At 38.8% G+C, this 20,817-nt stretch overlaps 1 protein-coding gene across 6 annotated transcripts in view; it reads right to left on the reverse strand.

The window, feature by feature from the left end:
* The window catches only part of INO80D (INO80 complex subunit D), a 62,981-nt gene that overhangs the window by 35,945 nt on the left and 6,219 nt on the right, over positions 1 to 20,817 (reverse strand). For 3 of the 6 annotated variants that reach the window (XM_042949854.1, XM_042949855.1, XM_042949856.1), the window contains exons 2-4: positions 8,264 to 8,356; positions 7,912 to 8,158; positions 1,510 to 2,261 (exon numbers count right to left, since the gene is read on the reverse strand). In XM_042949854.1, coding sequence (XP_042805788.1) covers positions 1,510 to 2,261; positions 7,912 to 8,129 — 970 coding nt within the window. In that variant the 5' untranslated portion in view covers positions 8,130 to 8,158; positions 8,264 to 8,356. Of the gene's footprint in view, positions 1 to 1,509; positions 2,262 to 7,911; positions 8,159 to 8,263; positions 8,357 to 14,701; positions 15,518 to 20,817 lie in introns of those variants that run through there. The other 3 variants (XM_042949857.1, XM_042949858.1, XM_042949859.1) reach the window with 3 other exon arrangements.

A 20,817-nucleotide genomic window follows, 5' to 3' on the forward strand; every position in this document is an offset into this window, starting at 1 on the left:
GAGAGCCAGTGTCAGCAGCCTGGTAGTGTATATTCAGTTACACTTTGCCTATAATCACACCTAAGAGGCAAACATCTATCTATACATATGCTTGATCAATAGATACACTGGTGCCCCCTGTTGATTTTTTTTTAATGGGATAATACCCATACTTCTTGGTTCTTTTCTACTTAATATAACACAGGCACATCAAGTTAAAACATACAGATTTCATTCTTTTTAATAGCTATATAATACTTCATAAAGCATATATATACCATAATTACTCAAGGCCTACTATTGGTTATAAAGGTTGTTTCTGGATTTTTAATACTGCAAGCAACGTTGCAATAAACATCCTTGAACACATATCCTTACATTTTGATATATGTATTTTTTAATCCAAAGATAGAGTCCCAAAAGTGAGTTTGCTGGCTATATATACACACTCTTAATTAGTAAATACTACCACATTACTTATCAGCAATGTATAAGCCTCATCAACAACACTGGATATAGTTTTTGCCAATCTGATAGTAACTTACTGTTAACTTTAATTTGCATTTCCTCACCTGCTATGGGGATTGGGGTTTTCACTGGTTTACTGATCATTTAATTTACCTTTCTTCTTCCTCTATTCCCATCCTTTTCCTATTTTTCTATTCTATTGCTATCATATGCCATGCAAATAATTTTTCCTAAAGTTAGGATCACAGCTAACACCATATTTAAGAATAAATTCCAAATGAATTAAAAGTTTAAATAATCAGGGGTGCCTGGGTGGCTCAGTTAAGCTTTGGAATCTTGATTTCAGCTCAGGTCACGATCGAGGTTCACCTGCTTAGGATTCTCTCTCTCCCTCTCTCTAACCCTCCCCTGCTCGTGCACATGGGCTTTCTCTCTCAAAAGTAAATAAATAAACTTAAAAAAAAAGTTTAAATAATCAAAAACAAGCTATCAATAACAAAATATAAAGTATCTGTATAAACTTGGGATCAGAGAGATTTTCTTGAGCAAGAAAATTCAGAAGCAATAAAGACAGACATTTGACTACATTAAAGTTTTAGCTGTATTTTTTTTTCCACTTTTAAATTATCAACAGATATTGCTTTGGGAATTTTTTTTAACAAGTTTTTCTTTTTTTTAACTGTCGGCAGATATTAACAATGCTATCGTTATTCCAAAGTCCTATGATAAGACATGTCGAAAACCTCATCAGACACAGGTGCTGAGCTGGCAGAGGCACAGAACTGCTAAACACAACCAACCGCCTTTTAATACCGCCGCTACGACCACTAACCAGAAGCTGTGATGGGATTCTACACTTCCCAACTGCGGCTTCCGCATCCTGTGCACCAGGGAGGTTTCCTTTACCAAGGCCTGCCTAAACACGGCGCCCCGCAGCGGACCCCCGCCCCGGTGCCCTCCACCCCCATCGCACGCGGGGCGGCCGTGGGCACGCGGCCTCGCGGGAAAGGGCACATTTTGTTCCCGTCACGCGGGCACAATCTGGCACAAGAGAGAACTCACCTAGATGGGGGAACAGATCGGTGTCCAGCTGATGTTTCTGGGTGCACAGTCTCACCAGTCTCTGCAGTCGGCTGATGCAGGAGAAGTGTGGAGAGAAGGCTGTGGCTTTCATAAGGACCCGATCAGTGCTGGGCGGGTCCGCGGCGGGCGCCCTGCCGGAGGGCAGGAGGGGCAGCGGCCTCTTGTGAGACGACTGCCTTGCTTGTGCTATAGTGTGTGTGGTGGGGGCCACTCCCTGCAGTGGTAGGCTGGTGTTCGGAGGTGGAGGGGACTTGCAGACGAAACCCTGCGGTGGCGGCGGCGCCGGAGGTTTTAAAGAAGTGGGGGAGGGTGACGGGTGGGGGTGCTGCTGCGGGGGCTGCTGCTGTGAAGGTGCAGGAGGGGGACTAAAGTGCTCTTGTCGAACTTTTAAAATCTCGGTCTCTCTCTGGCGCTGCCGATTCTGGGCCAACTTGCTCTGCAACTTCTTTCTCACAGTTGCCCCTTTCTTTAGGTCATCATCTTCCTCGTTGAAAGCAAACGGGTCTTCCAACTCGGTTTCCAGGTAGTGGAGAGGGACCCTAGCCCCGGGCGGAGAGAGGGACATTCCATCCAGTCCATTGGGCATCTTCAAGGCCAGCGTGGGCACCGTCAGGCTGAAAGCCATGGTATCCATCTGGTGCCTGACCTTTACCTCATCTATAGGATCATTCTTTTTCTTCCTCTCTTTTTTCGGGATAAAGCCAAGTACCTGCAAGTGGCTGTTGCAGTACCTTTAAAAACACACACACAGAAGGGGGAAAGGTTTATGATATACAGAGTAAGAAAAGGAGAATATAGAACGACATGGTATAAATTGTGACTCCTGCCTAATATGTTATAAATTCATGACTGTCTTAACTCTCGGCATTGGTGGATTTAATGTAAACAACTGCCGCTACTCTCAAGCAATCCTCCAAGTCTGCCATTTTCCTGAAGCAAATATGTGAACGGTGTATGTGCAGCGGCTGCAGGACAGAAGCAAGTCATTCAAATAGTGAGTGGCCCCGGATAACCATCTGGCTATTGCTTCTGGCTCTGCTTTGTTATTTTATTTTGTATTCATAGCATACAAAGTAACGAGTCTAAAGGATCACTTAAAACTCTCCTATGCAGAAATATGTATGTATGTATGTATATTTTCAAATATTTGTAGTCACAAAGATCTTATGACATAGCCCCTAATAATGGAGTGTCTACAGTGTATTCTACATACACACACACACACACAAAGAGAGAAAGAAGAGAATACAAAAGAGAAGGAAAAAGTAAATTAAAACTAATTAGTGGGACTACAGATGAAAGGAGTTCCTCAACAGCGAGAGAGAGGAGTACATGTTTCTACCTGCAGTAAATACTAAAATAATGCCCTGTATACAGATGAGGAAGCTAAACCTGATGGAAATCAAATAACTTGCCCCAAACCCCACATCTGGAAAGTGTCAGAGTGGAGACCTGAACAGATTATCAAAGCTCAGAAAGACTCTTAGTAGGTCTTCAACACGAGCTACTTTTGTAATGTAAATGGTATTTTAAAAATACTAAAAAAGGACAGAATCCTTCTACGTAATAAGAAAGTAGAATGCATGTTGCTCCAATAAACCACACTGAAAACCTATGGAGGCTTTTCACCACTAGAAAAGCAGTGTTTTCCAAACTGGTATTGCTTAAGCAATTCAGAGTAGGTTAACAAGTATGCTTTAAAGAGTATTCCATGCTTAAATAAATTTGGAAAATACTGGCTTAAACAGAATTAGACAACGATTTTGTTGTTTGTTTCTGATGAACAACTTCTCACAGCATTTTGTATGATAATGTGCATTATGCTTCGAGGTGGAGATGTACCCATCTGACAGTGTTTCCCTAACTTATTCGAAAATGGCATCTGTTTTGACTGTAGCCCACCTGTGTTATCTCCATCGGACACAGTTTTGGGGGAAAAGGCACTAAAGTAAATAATTAACGTCAGTCCTCAAACTCATTGGGCTGCACTGAACAAATTTTAATTGTTTTTAACGTTTATTTATTTTTGAGAGAAAGAGTGCACGAGCGAAGGAGGGGCAGAGAGAGAGGTAGACAGGATCCGAAGCAGGCTACGCTATAGCGCAGGGTGTGATTTGGGGCTCGAACCCACGAACGGTGAGATCATGACCTGAGCCGAAGTCAGATGCTTAACTGACTGAGCCACCCAGGTGCCCATGAAACAAATTTTTAAGTAGTTATTAAAAATACAGATTCACCAAATAATCAGGAGACATGGTTTCGTTGGCTTTATACATAAATCTATCAGAGGCACTTCTCAATTTTAATAGGACTATTAAGAAAGCTTTCTGGGGGGCGCCTGGGTGGCTCAGTCAGTTAAGCGGCTGACTTCGGCTCAGGTCATGATCTCGCCGTCCATGAGTTCGAGCCCCGCGTCGGGCTCTGTGCTGACAGCTCAGAGCCTGAAGCCTGTTTCAGATTCTGTGTCTCCCTCCCTCTGACCCTCCCCCGTTCATGCTCTGTCTCTCTCTGTCTCAAAAATAAATAAACGTGAAAAGAAAATTTAAAAAAAAAAGAAAGCTTTCTGGACAGTAAAGAGAATCTACACACCTAACAAGTTTGGGCTAGGTCTCACATATACCTTAACCAGAATAGATTCATAAAGCTGTGGCCAACAAGGAAAAAAGTTTCAAGGATAACCGCATTAACCAAGCTTCCCAATAAAGAATAAATGATTTCTGTTGTCGTTGTCAAGTCATTTTCAAATTAACAAAAGGGTTAGTGAGGAGAATAATATTTTTTTAATTTGGAAATCTAATTTTTCTGCTCATTACACACAGGCAGCCTGAACTGGTAACTGAGCCCGCTATGCGCCACCTCACGTAACATGGCAGAGGCTGATCTGCCTGTACAGTCCTTCCTCGACCTCACCCTCAACTCCTGCTCCAGCCACTCTGTCAGCATCACCACAACAGAGTCTGAATTTGTAAAAATAGTTCCTCTTCTAAAAGGGAAAAATTTTCATAGCTAGAATTACAACAGCTTCCTTAGTTATGATCGGTGCTTAAAAGTGTACAAATATGAACAGGGAAGACACTGCTAAGGGGTTCTTTTGACGGGAGGAAAATGTAAAATTGGACTATGATGATAGTGGTACAACCCTGTAAATATCCTAAAAAATACTGAATTGAATACTTCAAGTGCATGAATTGTATGGGATGTGAATTATATCTTAACTAAGCTGTTTTAGAAAAGAGTAAACATCAGGGCGCCTGGGTGGCTCAAGTCAGTTAAGCGTCCGACTTCGGCTCAGGTCATGATCTCGCGTTTCATGAGTTCAAGCCCCGCATCGGGCTCTGTGCTGACAGCGCAGAGCCTGGAGCCTGCTTCAGATTCTATGTCTCCCCCTCTCTCGGCCCCTCCCCTGCTTATGCTCTCTCAAAAAATGAATAAACGTTAAAAAAAATTTAAAAAAAAAGAAAGAAAAGAGTAAACATACAAGAAACAAAAAAATTTCTTGGCAAATATACACTACTAATATGTATAAAATTATAGCAAACAAATTTAAAATATTATATAAAATAACCAACTTAATATAACCACTTACCTCTGAGACACCAAGGTAACAGTGATAAGCCTTAGCTTCCCAACTTTAAGTATATTAGGAAATTAACTTTACTTTTTAATTATACCAGTACTTCTACTGAACATAACATTATTCTACTTCAAAAAGGTAGAATCCCGTAAGTTAGCATTTATAATACATACCAGATAAGTTAGACACCAGATATTGAAAACCCTCCTTTAGCTGACTACCAGTCAGATAATTTTATCAACCAAGAGTCCTTTGGGGGGGGGGGGGGGAAGGCCTCAGGAATTTGTTTTCTAAAATAATACATTAAACCACCTCAAATTCCTAAGTGTCCAAAGAAAAACTGCATTAACAATAATGAAAGCTTTGCTGGGGTGAGCACTGGGTGTCCTATGGAAGTGATGAATCACTGGGTTCTACTCCAGAAACCAATACCACACTGTATGTTAACTAACTTGAATTTAAAAAAATAAAAAACTAATGAAAGCTTATTTTCAAAAGAATCTCAATCTTTTCTACACTAATATCATAGAGTGTAGTTGTAACTATCAATATTTATATACATGTTTAGACCTTATATGAATTCAACCTGGATTTTTTTTTTAAGTTTATTTATTTATTTTGAAAGAGTGAGTGAGTGTGCATGAGCTGGAGAGAGGCAGAGAGGGAGACAGAGGATCAGAAGTGGGCTCTGGGCTGACAGGAGAGAGCCCAAGGCGGGGCTCAAACTCCTGAATGAGATCATGACCTCAGCCAAAGTCTGACACTTAACCGACTGAGCCACCCAGGCGCCCCTCAACCTGGATTTGAGGTAATAAGAAAAATATTACCTCCTGCTAGCTAATGTCTACTTTAATCTATTCCAAATGCTACAAATAATAAAAATATTGATCCCATTTGCATTGGTTTGAACCAATTTTGAAAAAATATATGCAGTTTAGTAAGTACTTAAGTTTTGCTTCTTTTGACATAGCAACACACAGAGTCCTTCCCCTTCTTGTTCTAAAAAGAGGAAATTACTTCAAATATCAAGGTGAAGACCTAGGATTGAGAGAATTAATATCTTGGAGAAATTCAGAGCTACTCTTGCTTTACTTCTTACTGCTAGCTAGTAGAAATTTCTTTACCTACTTGCTTCTGCTGAAATGAAGGGGAGGAAAAAAGCCACAGTGGACAACTGCAACTGTGATAAGCTGACAAAATTACAGGGGTGCCCATCTGGCTCAGTCAGAAGAGCATGTGACTCTTGATCTCGGGATTGTGAGTTCAAGCCCCACATTAGATATGGAGATTACTTAAATAAATAAATAAACTAAAAAAAAAAAAAGACAAAAATTATAGATGTGTTTATAGTGGAGCTTGAAGTAAATTAATCCAAGTTCATCAATTCTTCAAGTTAAAAAAGGGCAGGGGTAAGAAGAAATGGGCATGTTAAGTCTGCTAAAACCAACTGGACCCATATGGTTAGCCAGGAACAGTGGTCCCTTTCTCATCTGAGATTAAAATTTTATTCCTTGTCTCCCTGAGCAGCTGCTTCAAATTTTCAGGTATTGTAATGTGAAGCTTTAAGTGCTCATTAGAAATTCTCAGAGAGTATTCCCAAATCACCACATGGTGCTATACTCATTCTGGTGAGGGCTCTATCAACACAAATTATCTATTTCATCCTGAAAGTGTAAAAATTGTTCACCATGACATATAAAATACATGGTTTCTTTTCAACCAATGTATGCAGGTGACAATTGCTTATGTATAGGAACAAGGATATATATATATATAAATGTGTATATATATATATGTGTGTGTGTGTGTATATATATGTATATACATGTGTGTATATATATGTACGTGTATATATATACGTGTGTATGTGTGTGTATATATATATATATATATATATATATACACACACACACACACATACATATTTTAAAGATAGAAGTAAAAAGTTCACATTTTCTACCTAAAGATAACAAGTATTTGAAACTTTTGGGAAAATAATCGTGTTATCTCCCTGTGACATCCTGCAATGATCCACATGCTTTCTGGAGAAGTGAAGAAAAAGAAACATGAAAAAGAGGCTATAAGAGGAAAAAAAAGAGATTATATGGGAAATAGTGTGCATTTTCCTAAGAATATGAATGATGAATAACCATCATAAGACTCCTCTAAAAACACCTCCATGTTTAATGCAGCCAGGTAAAAATTCACAATCCTAGTGATACAGCCTACTCATACTAATGAAAATATCATTTCTCAATTATAGTAAACATACTTTATATGGAACTCTTTTAACCAAAAGAGGCAACATTATAAAACAATGCCAAACACTGCTTAGAAGTCTGATAGAAAATAAATCTAATTCAAGTAATCATTCTTTTCAATAATTTTCAAGAAGTACATACCCTTTGCTACCTTTCAAGCACAGATTTTAAAATTCCAAAATTATTATTGTTAATTACAACACCTAAGTAGTTCCTATAATTTCTGTTGTTTAAGCAGATTTCTATCAAAATCAGGACTTACTTTGTAGGACTGCAAACCAAACACAAGCAACAACTGAGGGAAAAATTCTTTTAAAGTCTATTGCATCAATAAAAACACTCAAACATACTTTTCAAATAATTCCCCAAGTTTACTACCCCATTTTTTAAAAACTGCCATCTCTCATCTTTAGAAGCATTCCAAGGTTTACTTAGATTACCCCTGGAACTCAATGTTTAAATTCACCACATTAAGAAAAAAACAGACAAGAAAAATTCCAAGCCTACGAATTAAATCAAAGATGGATTCCCACTATTAGCTCTTACCTACGATCCTCTGATTTGGGGATTGGGTTGGTGCAGCGTTGGCTGTTATATTTGGCCACATATTCACATTGCTTGAAGGGGGCAGTCTTGTCCTCCAGAACGTGTCTGATACAGAAAGCGTAGCCGTTGAGTCGCCGCTGCTTGCACAGTTTGGGGCTATATGAGCACAAGGGCTTATTGTCAACCTCAGAGAAGTGTATATGTTTCCCTTCATACATCACGTGACTCTATTCCTTGTGAACATCAGCTAAAAGACCACCACAAAAAAAGAAACCCAAATGATAAATCAGAGAGTATAAGGCAGATTTAAGTTGAGAATTTCACTGAGGGACTTCTGGCCCCACAGCCATACCTGATTTTAAATCTTCTGCACCATAGCAATGTTAAGAGAACCCCAAGGATACCACAGTTTGGAATGCTGCAGAATCAAGATGAAGCAGATTGTCTACAAAAATATCAAAAGGCCTAGTTAACAAATAGGAACATGAAAAGCTTGCTCACCTGGGAAGTGCAATTCTAGGATATCACCCTTCCTAATGGGATGGATTCTTCATTGTAATCCATCATCCCGACATTAAATTCAAATAATAAGAGACATGATAAAATATCAAGTTACCTTATCCCTCCAAATTGAACTAAATAACTTTTACTCTGGTTAAGTGTTGTAAGTACCTCAAAGTTACAAATGTCATAAACAGATGTCATAAAGTGGCAGGTCTTTTTTATTTCATTACTGGTGGCTGATTGCTACATCTGTCTTCAGAGCCCAGATCTTTTCACAATACCAGTAAGAATGAACCTACAGACCTAAAACTTCCCTCAGAAATTCAACATTTTTTGATATGTTGGCAAAATATTTGGCAATTTGCAACAAATGTTCCTATGAAATACAAAAAAAAAGGAGGTAATTCCTATTTTAAAAGTCATTTTCCCTGTAATATTTCCCACATTTATCCCATCCAAACTATAAACTTCTTGAGCCCAAAGGCTCTTCACCCAATACACTGCTACCATTCAGTGCACTGCTATCCATAAATGCTGCTCCCAACTACACTAAATAGTCTAAGAATCATGACTTCTAAGATTCTGGAGTTTTAGTAACAAAATGCAAGTTAGAAATCACATAAATGCCCACTACCTCTCTACACACAAAATGTCCAACAGGAACATTTACATATTGTAACTCCATATAGTCTACAATGAAACTGAATCAACTGATTTGTCAAGTCAGGACTGTATGTGGGCTGATGTGGTCTAACACTTTCTCCAGAATCCAAAAGTCACCCAGATGGCTGATGAAATAGCTTGGATCCTAGCTACAGAAAAACTCAAGAAATACTCTCTTCTTTACAAAACTGAATAGGAAATTCCTTACACCAATAAATGACAAGATACATAAATAGTTAAAGGACTCAATAGACAGGTTTGCCAAAATCTGCTACTTTCGGTGTTACCTTGAACAAATAATAAAAGCTCAGTTTTCTCATATGCAAAATAGGGGTTAATAGTAGTAGCTATGTTACCATCACGTTGCTCTAAGGATCAAGTAGATAACAGAGCACACAACCCACTAAGTCTCAAGCACTGAACAAATAGGAGTTATTAAAAAATGTCAATGCTGGGGCGCCTGTGTGGCTCAGTTGGTTAAGCTTCCAGCTCCGGCTCAGGTCATGATCTCATAGGTTGTGAGTTCAAGCCTGCTTGGAATTCTCTCCCTCTCTCCCTGCCCCTCCCCCACTGGCTCTTTCTCTCAAAATAAACAAACTTAAAACAAAAAAAAAATGTCAATGCTCTCCCAAGAAGACATCCAGATGGCCAACTGACACATGAAAAAAATGCTCAGCATCACTCATCATCAGGGAACTACAAATCAAACCCACAATGAGATATTACCTAACACCTGTCAAAATGGCAACATTAACAACTCAGGCAACAACAGATGTTGGCAAGGATGCGGAGAAAGATCTTTTGCATTGTTGGTGGGAATGCCAGCTGGTGCAGCCACTCTGGAAAACAGTATGGGGGTTCCTCAAAAAACTAAAAATAGAACTACCTATGACCCAGCAGTTGCACTACTAGGCATTTATCCAAGGGATACAGGTGTGCTGTTTCGAAGGGACACATGCACCTCCATGTTTATAACAGCACTATCAACAATAGCCCAAGTATGGAAAGAGCCCAAATGGCCAACGATGGATAAATGAATAAAGAAGATGTGGTATATATATACAATGGAGTATTACTCGGCAATCAAAAAGAATGAAATCTTGCCATTTGCAACTACATGGATGGAACTGGAGGGTATTATGCTAAGTGAAATTAGTCAAAGACAAATATGACTTCACTCATATGAGGACTTTAAGAGACAAAACAGATGAACCTAAGGGAAGGGAAACAAAAATAAAAACGGAGGGGGACAAAACAGAAGAGACTCATAAATACGGAGAACAAACTGAGGGTTACTGGAGGGGTCATGGGAGGGGGATGGGCTAAATGGGGAAGGGGCACTAAGGAATCTACTCCTGAAATCATTGTTGCACTATATGCTAATCTGGATGCAAATTTTAAAAATAAAAAATAAAATAAAATTTGGGGAGCCTGGGTGGCTCAGTCAGTTGAGGGACCAACCCTTGCTTTCAGCTCAGGTCATGTGTCTCCTGGATTGTTTGCTGGAGCCCCCACGAAGGCCTCTGCACCAACAGTGGGGAGCCTGCTTAGGATTCTCTCTCACCCCCTCTCTCTACCCCTCCCCCACTCATGCTGGCTCTCTCTCAAAATAAATAAATAAACCTTAAAAAAATGTCAAGAGGTTCCTGGGTGGCTCAATCAGTTAAATGTCTGGCTCTTGGTTTCGGTTCAAGTCCTGATCTCACTCTTCGGGAGTTCGAGCCCCACGTGAAGCACTGCACTGACAGTGCAGAGCCTGCTTGAAATTCACTGTCCTTCCCCTGCTCTCTCTCAAAAATAAATAAAATAAAAACTTTAAAAAAAATTTTTTTAAATAAGAACTTTCCCTTTTCACTTTATTAGGATACAAGGAAAAGTTGTATTAAAAAATTTAATTTAACTGTCCTAAAGGTCTAGATGTTCAGGGCAGGAAATATTTCAAAGCAAACTCATGCTGTTTCATTTTTATACTCTCTCTTTGGCTTGCTCATCCACCTGGTCAACATAAATATTTCATAAATTAGTTCAAGTAAACCTCTGTGAACTTCAGGGGGAAAATACACTGGATATAAGTGAAAAAAGTAATTTATAGAACTAATTTGATTGTCATTGTGAAAAAGCAGCCAATGTATCTAGCTGCATGAGAATATTTTATAAATAATAGAAAGAAAGGGCACCTGGGTGGCTCAGTCGGTTGAGCGGCCAACTTCAGCTCAGGTCATGATCTCACAGCTTGTGAGTTCGAGCCCCGTGTTGGGCTCTGTGCTGACAGCTCAGAGCCTGGAGCCTGCTTCAGATTCTGTGTCTCCCTCTCTCTCTGCCCCTAACCCACTCGCATTCTGTCTCTGTCTCTCTCAAAAATAAATAAACATTAAAAAAAAATTAATAAATAATAGAACAAGACTGAGGGCAGGGATGGAGGGATATGATGGACCACCTTCACTTTTAAGACATATTCTAGGTTAACAATCACATCTGTGTAGATTGATGATTTCCCCTTTCTTTCCAATTTTTATACATCTTTTTTTCTCTATTTGAATTGGCGAGAACTGCTGGAATGATGCTAATAATAATGGCAACAACTGTTACTCCCGTTAAATGAGAATTGCTTACCGTCAACAGTAGGAATAATGCAAACTTTTTATAAGACATATTTCTTATCATGTTAAGAAGTATCAAGTAATTCCTATTAAGAGTTGTTTAGGGGCACCTGGGTGGCTCAGTCGGTTGAGTGTCCGACTTGTGCTAAGGTCATGATGAGCCCTGCGTTGGGCTCTGTGCTGACAGCTCAGAGCCTGGACCCTGCTTCGGATTCTGTGTCTCCTCCTTCCTCTGCCCCTCCCCTACTCATGCTCTGTCTCTCAAAAATAAACATTAAAAAACAAATAAAGAGTTGTTTCTTTTTTAAAATAAACTCAGAACTGATAGTTAATTTTACCAAATTCTTTTTCAGCTTCTCAAGAGAAAATCATTTTTCTCTTTTATACTTTTAAAAACACGACACTTAGTATTTCCCATTAGTGATGTATTTAGTATTTCCTGATTTCCTGATACTTCATCCTGGGATGAAGGCAACTTGGTCATCATGTATTATTCTTTTAATGCGTCACTAAATCACACTTGCTAATTTTTAGGATTTTTGTAATTTGAGACTGGTCTAGTGTTTAGTTTTTGTGTGCTTTTTCAGAATTTGGTATCAAAATAATATTTCAAAAAATAACTTAGAAAATCTCTTTTCCTATGTACTAGAACAAGTTAAAAAGCACTGCAGTTATGTTTCTTAGAAGGATGCCTGGACCTCGTGCTTTTTTGTGTAGATCAGGTTTTAATACTTACCTGCACGCAATTTAGCAATAGGACCACTTACATTTAATTTCCTAAATATCCGTGATGCATTCTCTTACTCTGCGTCTGTTCATACACAGATGACTCGTGCTTTCTCCCTTTGCTCATGATTAGGCTCAATGGGGGTTTATCTGTTTAAAACTGTTACTGACATCTTAAAAGAAAGGTTCAAATCTCTTAGATTTATTAATACCTCTAAGTATGTTTTCTAAATACATCAATTTCTGCTTTTATATTTGCTAATACCTCCTTTCTGCTTTCTTTCCATTTTATTATTATTATTGTGTAACTTCTTGGGATGAATTCTTCTCCTCTATCATTCTTTAGTAATTTACTTATATCTATGAATTTTCCGCTGAGTATGACTTTAGCATATTCCGTAAGAACACACAGAATTCTGATGATTGGTATTACTAGTTGATTCGGATTTGATTTTTCAATTTTTCCTTTAGCCCAAGAGTTGTTTAATTGTCTCAGCTGGCAGAGTTTTATGCTTTCCTTTGCTTTAGTTCTATAAGAATAAGGAGAATATGGATATATCTCTGCTTTTTGGATTTGACTGATATTTTCTCTGGGCTGTAATAGGTATGCTTGAAAAAGTATTCATTGTTTCCATGGTGTGCTGTTTGCTATTCCGTATATCATGCTATTACCTTTTACTTTTAAGTTTTCTAAAGCACAGTTTTAGATCATGGGTCAGCAAACTGGCTTAAAGGACAAATTTGGCCCACTACCTGTTTTTGTAAATAGTTTTACTGGAACACTGTCCTGTTCATTCATTTTACATGCTGTCTATGGCTGCCTTCACATCGTAATAGAGCTGAGTAGTTACAAAAGAGATCGTATGGTCATGACACTTAAAAAACTCACTAAATCAATCTCTAAAATATTACTTGCTGGTCCCTTTTCAGATGCATCTCTTAATGGATATAACTTTTTTGTCCCAATCTGTCATTTTCTTCTAATAAGTGAGTATCTAATTTATAATTTTATATTTATTTACATGACAAATAGTTTGTCCTAATTTTATTTTTTTGTATTGCTTTTAGCTTTAAATTTGTTTTTTAATTTTTTTTAAATTTTTTTTTAACGTTTATTTATTTTGGAGACAGAGAGAGACAGCATGAACGGGAGAGGGTCAGAGAGAGAGGGAGACACAGAATCTGAAACAGGCTCCAGGCTCTGAGTTGTCAGCACAGAGCCTGACGTGGGGCTCGAACTCGCGGACCGCGAGATCACGACCTGAGCCGAAGTCGGCCGCTCAACCGACTGAGCCACCGAGGCGCCCCTAATTTTTTATTAAAAATTTCACTATATAGTCTGTTTTCCTGGAAGATTTATAGTCTGTGTCCTTTAGATAACATCTCTTCACTCCACACTAAGAAAAGAAATTGGTATATGATTGACCCTTTGAATAATGTGAGTTAGGTGCACCAACACCCTACATAGTCAAAAATCTATATATAACTTTTGACTTCCCAAAAACTTACCTACTAATAGCCTACTGTTGACTGGAGTCTTACTAATAACATTAAACAGTTGATTAACACATATTTTGCATGTTACATGTATTACATACCGTAGTCTTCTCTATTTTCATTTTGTAACTACCCAATCTCCAATTTTTCCCTTATATTTCTGTACTGCCATAGTTTATAACATTATAATATTTACACTTACATTTATCTAATGGTAATCACTAATCCTTTTAACTTAGTGTTCAATTCATCTATTAATTCAGTAGTTTATAATACAGTCACCTCCCTTCTCCAGCCTTGCCCTGCACCCTGCAGGGCTGACTTAGGAGAACTACGCTGTGCTTTTTCTGTTCGGAAACATGTGTCAATTGATATTATACTTACACGATAGCTTACCTGGACATAAAATTCCTGGGTCATATTTTTTTTGTCTAGTGACCTTGTGTATTTTTTTTTTCCATTTTGACTTAATAGTAAGTCTTTACATTTAAAGATTAGAAACCATTCTAGAATTTCAAGTCTTTTATTAGGGAAAACTCTTCCTTAATGTCTTGATAAGTTCTTTCTGCTTCAATGATTCTATTCTTCAGGGGTTATCAATTATTGGTATGTTAGATTTACCGTGCTCCGTATCTATCACTCCCTTTTACTTCTTCCATTTTGGATTGCTCAAATCTCTCAAGCTTACCTCCATTATTCCCAACAAGAATGTATCTGCTGCTTTGAAAGTGACCTTCATTTCTATAATAACTACGTATATATTTTTTCTTTTGTAACCTGTTCTATCAGCTCACTCTTACCTCTTCCCGTTGTCTTATCATTGATTTCTTGAGCTTTGTCTCCTCTTTAAACTCCTGCTTCAGAGAAGCCATCTCACCCCCAACTCCACACACCACCTGTCACCACAGGGAACTATGTTCCTAATTTTCACTTGCTGGGCTCTTTCTGGAAATGATTATCACCAACACTCTTCCCTTGAAGCTTGACTCAATGCTGAACTTGTCTCCCCAACTCAGAGGCCCAAAGGCCATAGATTTTCAGGGGATGATAATGCAGGCTTCATTTCTCTTCAGTGGACCAAGATCAGCAGCTGTAAAGATACGTGCTTCAAGTTTCTCCTCTACTCTAAACTTCTCGCAAAAACAGTATCACTGCAGTCCGTAATTCAGCCCTCCCTCTGGCCATTCAGGGAGCCCAATGTACATACCAACTCTGCCATTCCACATATGCAGGTTATTGGTTTTGCTCCCAAGGTGTGTCAGCTATTTGGGAGAAACCTGCATCCTCACTTTCCCTGAGTTCACGCTCTCCCGGCATGCTCTTACCTTGACTCAATTTTCACTGCACTTACCAGCACTCATTCACTTATTCTGGTTATAAGGTTTTGTTAGTTACCAAAGAATGAGTTGCTTTTGTTTCTCATGCTCCTTGTTACTTCTAGTTGGTTTGAAGAGAACAAAGATGTCAGTACTCTTTATATTTTAAAATTCTGTATGGTAAAATATATCAAAATAAAACCAAAATCATAAAACAAATGTATTACCCAATTTTTTGTAAGAAATCCATTGCTTCTGTAATCAATTATTTTTTTATTTTAAAGAATCAATATGCTATTTAAAAAGTTAATAAACTTGGGGCGCCTGGGTGGCTCAGTCAGTTAAGTATCCAACCTTGGCTCAGGTCATGATCTCATGGTTTGGGAGTTCAAGCCCTGCATTGATTGGGTTCTGCACTCTCAGTGCAGAGCCTGCTTGGGATTTTCTTTCTCTCTCTCTCTTTCTCTCTCTCTGTCTCTCTCTCTCAAAATAAATAAACTGTATTTATTTAAAAATAAATGGTTAATAAAGTTGATTCAATTCATTTCACTATGTGAAATCCACATGACTCTAGCTTTAATGGCAAATATTTACTAATCACTTGTGAAAAGTTCATCATTTTCTCAGAAGCTGTGGAAAATAGTAAAAGACACAATTTTTAACTAATATAACACTGTGTTAACTAAATGGAATTAAGATAAAAACCTAAATTTAGAAAAAAGACATAATTTTTGCCTTTAGATGATATCGCCTATGAGACAAGATGCATTCAAAAGGAAATGTACAATTGGAGGCCCTCATGACAGCTGAGCGGCCCAGGCTCCTCTAGTCTCATGAAATCTAAGAAGCTGCTCCCTCTGTCTAGAGCAGTGGACATCTTCCCTGTTCATGCTCCCATCCGGGGCCAGACCCAGTCCAATCCTTCAGAAGCCAGCTTAGTCATGGCCACCTACAGATTCCCAAAGGCTGGGTTAGGTACATGCTCCTCTGAGGTATTCCATGCATTTCCCTGTTTCAGTGATCATCACATTCCACTGTAACTGCCTATTCTGCTGTCTTCTCTCCTAAAAAATAAGTTCCCAGATGGACAAACCATTTTCTGTTCATCATTATATCCCAGGGCCTGGCACAGTGCCCAGAAGTTAACAGGTGCTCAATAAATAGGTGCCGCTTACATAAATAGCTTCTGTGACAGTAATTCTTAATTCCAGGTGGTCTACCTAAAACAGAGGTTACAATTCACCCAGGGATCATTAAATAATTTAAAATCACTAAACTGGCACTTCGGACAGTCTATACAGTAATTTCTAATAGCCACAGTCATATACCAAGAGAAAGTATAATTTAGAAACTTTAGGGGTGCCTGGGTGGCTCAGTTGGTTAAAAGTCCAACTTTTGCTCAGGTCATGATCTCACAGTCTATGAGTTCGAGCCCCACGTTGGGCTCTGTGCTGACAGCTTAGAGCCTGGAGCCTACTTCAGATTCTGTCTCCCTCTCTCTCTGCCCCTCCCCCACTCGTGCTGGCTGTCTCTCTCTCTCTCTCTCTCTCTCTCTCTCTCTCAAAAATAAACCTTAAAAAAATTCAGAAACTTTAAAGTTTTTATGAAGTAACATCAAATAGATATCATATAAAGTGGCACCCAATGTCTATTCAGCAAATAATGTTTAAAAAATAAGTAAGAAAGGGGGCGCCTGGGTGGCTCAGTCGGTTAAGTGTCCAACTTCAGCTCAGGTCATGATGTCACAGCTCGTGGGTTTGAGCCCCGCATCGGGCTCTGTGTCTACAGCTCAGAGCCTGGAGCCTGCTTCCGAATCTGTGTCTCCCTCTTTCTCTGCCCTTCCCTTGCTTGCGCTCTCTCTCTCTCTCAAAAACAGATAAAACATTTAAAAAATAATAATAATAAATAAAGTAAGAAAAAAGTGACCTTGTAATTTTTCTGTAAGTCTAACACTATTCTGGGATACCTGGGTGGCTCAGTTGGTTGAGGGTAGGGCACTTGAGAGCGTCCAACACTAGATTTAGGCTCAGGTCGTGATACCAGGGTCATGGGATCCAGCCCCACTTCTGGCTCCCCTGCAAAGGGCTCTGTGCTGAGCGTGAGGCCTGCTTGAGATTCTCTCTCTCCTTCTGCCCCTCCCCCATGCACTTGCATGCTCTGTCTCTAAAATAAAAAGAAACAAAAACCAAAAAAACCCAAAAAACATTTTAAAATAATAAAAGTAAGAATGCCTTCAATTCTGCCAATTCAACCTTTTTTTTTTCTTTTTTTTTTTTTTTTTTGAGAGAAAGAGAGCTTGCCCACGAGCAGGGGAGGGGCAGCATGGTGGTGAGCACCCTAAGCAGGCTCCACACTAGGCCCAGAGCCCCACAAAGGCTCCATCTCACTACCAGGAGAGAACTCGAGGCAAAATCAAGAGGCCAACACTTAACCAATGGAGCCACCCATGCACCCCATATTCAGATTCTTTCTAACGCAAAGAATTCACTGTCTACCCACCCGCCCTCTTCAGTATTTGCCACAAGGTGCCAAAGCTCTTGCCAAGGACCTCTAAGACATTACAGAAAGGTGTTTAATTTCAACATCTTAGAAACAACTTCTACTTAACCTTAATTTTTTTCTATCTACCTGTGATCAATTTCTCTTCCCATTTCTTTGATTTGTAATATTTTAAAGTTCCACTAAAAACCAACTCTATATCATTCTATGTTTTGAACAATCAACGCTTCACCAATTTCAAATCCCTCTTTTAAATGCTCAATTTAATCTTCATACTTAATATTTCCAATTCCCTAATGTCTTCAGACTCACTTTATATACCATAAAAGGAAAGAATGTTGGAGGAGAATGGCCCTGTGCTTTGAAATCTAGCTTCCTTCTGAATGGATTACTATTTAATATCAAAATCACTTTGTCTATAAACTGGACACAACTCTTCATCTGGTCTTCTCTACATTAATGGGTTTTTAATTAAAGAAGAAATCATAACAAAAGCACTAAAGTAGATCTCAGAAAAAAAAGAAACCTATTTTTTTTTCATTTTTGACATGTAGCCTCCTCCAACTGACGTTATTTACCCCTAACTCCAAAGGTGAAGTCCACATAGCCTTCACTCCTTAACATTTGTTGTAAGACATAAAGAGAGGAAACGTATAAAGTCCACATGGTCTTAACCAAATTATTACTGTCTAATCCATGAAGAAGAAAAACTGTACCTAAACTCTATTTTTTAACACATGATCAGTATCACTTGAAAAAGATAAAAAAATCCCAACCACACTCAATTTATTGACAGCGAGAGTAGATATTATCTTCTGCTGTGAAAATAACTTGTTTGGACTGTAAGTGGATCTGTGCTCCCTTAAAGAACACAATGCAAGTAACTGAACACTAGAGAGCAGAATATATGCCGTTATTTATTACTAAAAGGCAAATGTAATCACTACTGAGAATAGTCTCACAGAATTAGTATTTCCACAGCAAACAGCAAACATATCCACATACTGGAATTCAAGAGTGGGAAATAATGGTTAGGTATAAAATCTTAAAACAAACAAACAAACAAACAACCTTCCTCGATATTATATTATAATGCTGAGTTTAACTGGAAAAGAAAACACTTCCTTTCCATAGTTTCTTCTTTCAAATACAGCGGAAGAAGATATTAAGCAGGGAGAAAAGACAAGCCTTTAACAAAGCAACCTATGGCCCTTTCAGTCTTCCCACAGCAACACATAAACCAATCTGACCAAAATATGAACATTATTCTCTTTGGGACTGCCACTGTACCACATCCATGCGGAAACTCTGCATGTCATTACTGTTCTTTTGAGTCTCATGTTTCAGAAGCATGTTCATTTCACTGCCACAGCAGATTCCCCTAATTGCTCTCTGTAATTGTATAGTTTAGCCCCTTTTAGGAGCCTAGACTTACGACATACCTTACAATTTTTTCAAATCGAGCACTTTAATTCCCACAATGTTAGCTTTCTTAACGTATTTAATACAATGAAAAAAAAAATTTACTTATCCCTGAGTCCTATACTTTCAAGGCTCAAAAAACTTTTCTCCCCATGCTATGCTTTTTAAAATTATTTTTGTTATGATGGGGTTTTTTTGAGAGAGAGAGAGAGAGAGAGAGAGAGCGCAAGCACATGTGCATGAGTGGGTGAGAGGGGCAGAGGGAGAGAGAAAATCTTAAGCAGGCTCCACACCCAGCAAGGAGCCTGAGGAGGGGCCTGAACTGATCCCATGACCCTGGGGTCAGGACCTGGGCCAAAATCAAGAGTCAGACACTCAACCAACCGAATCACCTAAATGCCCCTTAAGCTTTCTTTGAAGTTTGTTTTTTTTTTTTAATCTTTTAATGTTTATTCACTTTTGAGAGAGAGAGTGAGTGGGGGAGGGGAAGAGAGAGAGGGAAACACAGGATCCAAAGCAGGCTCCAGGCTCTGAGCTGTCAGCACAGAGCCTGAAGTGGGGCTCGAACTCACAAGCTATGAGATCATGACTCACAAGCTATGAGAACTCACAAGCTATGAGATCGGACGCCCAACCGACTGAGCCACCCAGGCACCCCTGAAGTAAGTTTTCATTCAACTTCATGGAGCACAAAAAGGTAGTGAGATACTAAACAGATAAGTATACTGATTAAAAAAAAAAAGAAGAAAAAACTAACATCGCACACAGCAATGTGAAACGCGGTAAAATTAAGACTCGGAAATGAAAATCTCCCCGCTGATGTGATCTGAAGAGAAAGATCAGTGAGAAAAATTGCCTATCACCCCAAAACACAAACGATATTCAGCATAAAGTTCAAACTAAAATACTCGAAAATAAACCAAATAAATGCTTATTGAACATCTATTATGTGCCAAATACTTTGCTGTACAAATGAGTCTGCATTATGAATTTAAATTAACATGGCCCTTAAGCTAGTTGAATTCCTTGGCTGATTTATTAGAAAGGGAAGGACAGTTCTGTGGCAGGTGTCAGTACCCTCGGCTCTAGCGCATGTCAGATGGTGCTCCAATCTGGTTCTGCTAAGTACTAGGTGTGTGACCTTGGGCAAGTTATTAGGTTCCAGTTTTCTCCTATGTAAAAGAGAGGACTATAATAGTATGCACCTCACTGAGTCCTTCAGGAGAATTAAATTAGGTATTTCATGAACCGTACTTAGCATGGTACCCAGCACATAGTAATCACTTAATCTTAACTACTATTAGAAGCAGTAAGAAGTAGTTTATTGGTATTATCATTTTAATCTAGAATCTGCAGGGCTAAAATGCACTCTCCAGCTGCTAGTGGTTTTCTGAATGGTACAGTGTAATTCTCCATTAAGTCAGGGCCTCCCACCTTCTTGGAGCTAGAGTAACAGAATCCACTAAGAATAAACCATATAATCTACATTAAAAATCCAGCGTTAAAAATATTTTCTATGTTCTATAGAGTCACTATATCCTGATATTCTCGTGACGCGAAACATCAACTCAATGAGCAGTGCTTGATTTGGCTGCAGCATTGATGAGTTCCACTTAATAAACCTTTACAACAAAGGCTTCTGAGTCCCTATGCAAGCCACGGTCACACTCCATTGTGAC

The sequence above is a fragment of the Panthera leo genome, chromosome C1, assembly GCF_018350215.1.
Source record: "Panthera leo isolate Ple1 chromosome C1, P.leo_Ple1_pat1.1, whole genome shotgun sequence".
Taxonomy (NCBI): domain Eukaryota; kingdom Metazoa; phylum Chordata; class Mammalia; order Carnivora; family Felidae; genus Panthera; species Panthera leo.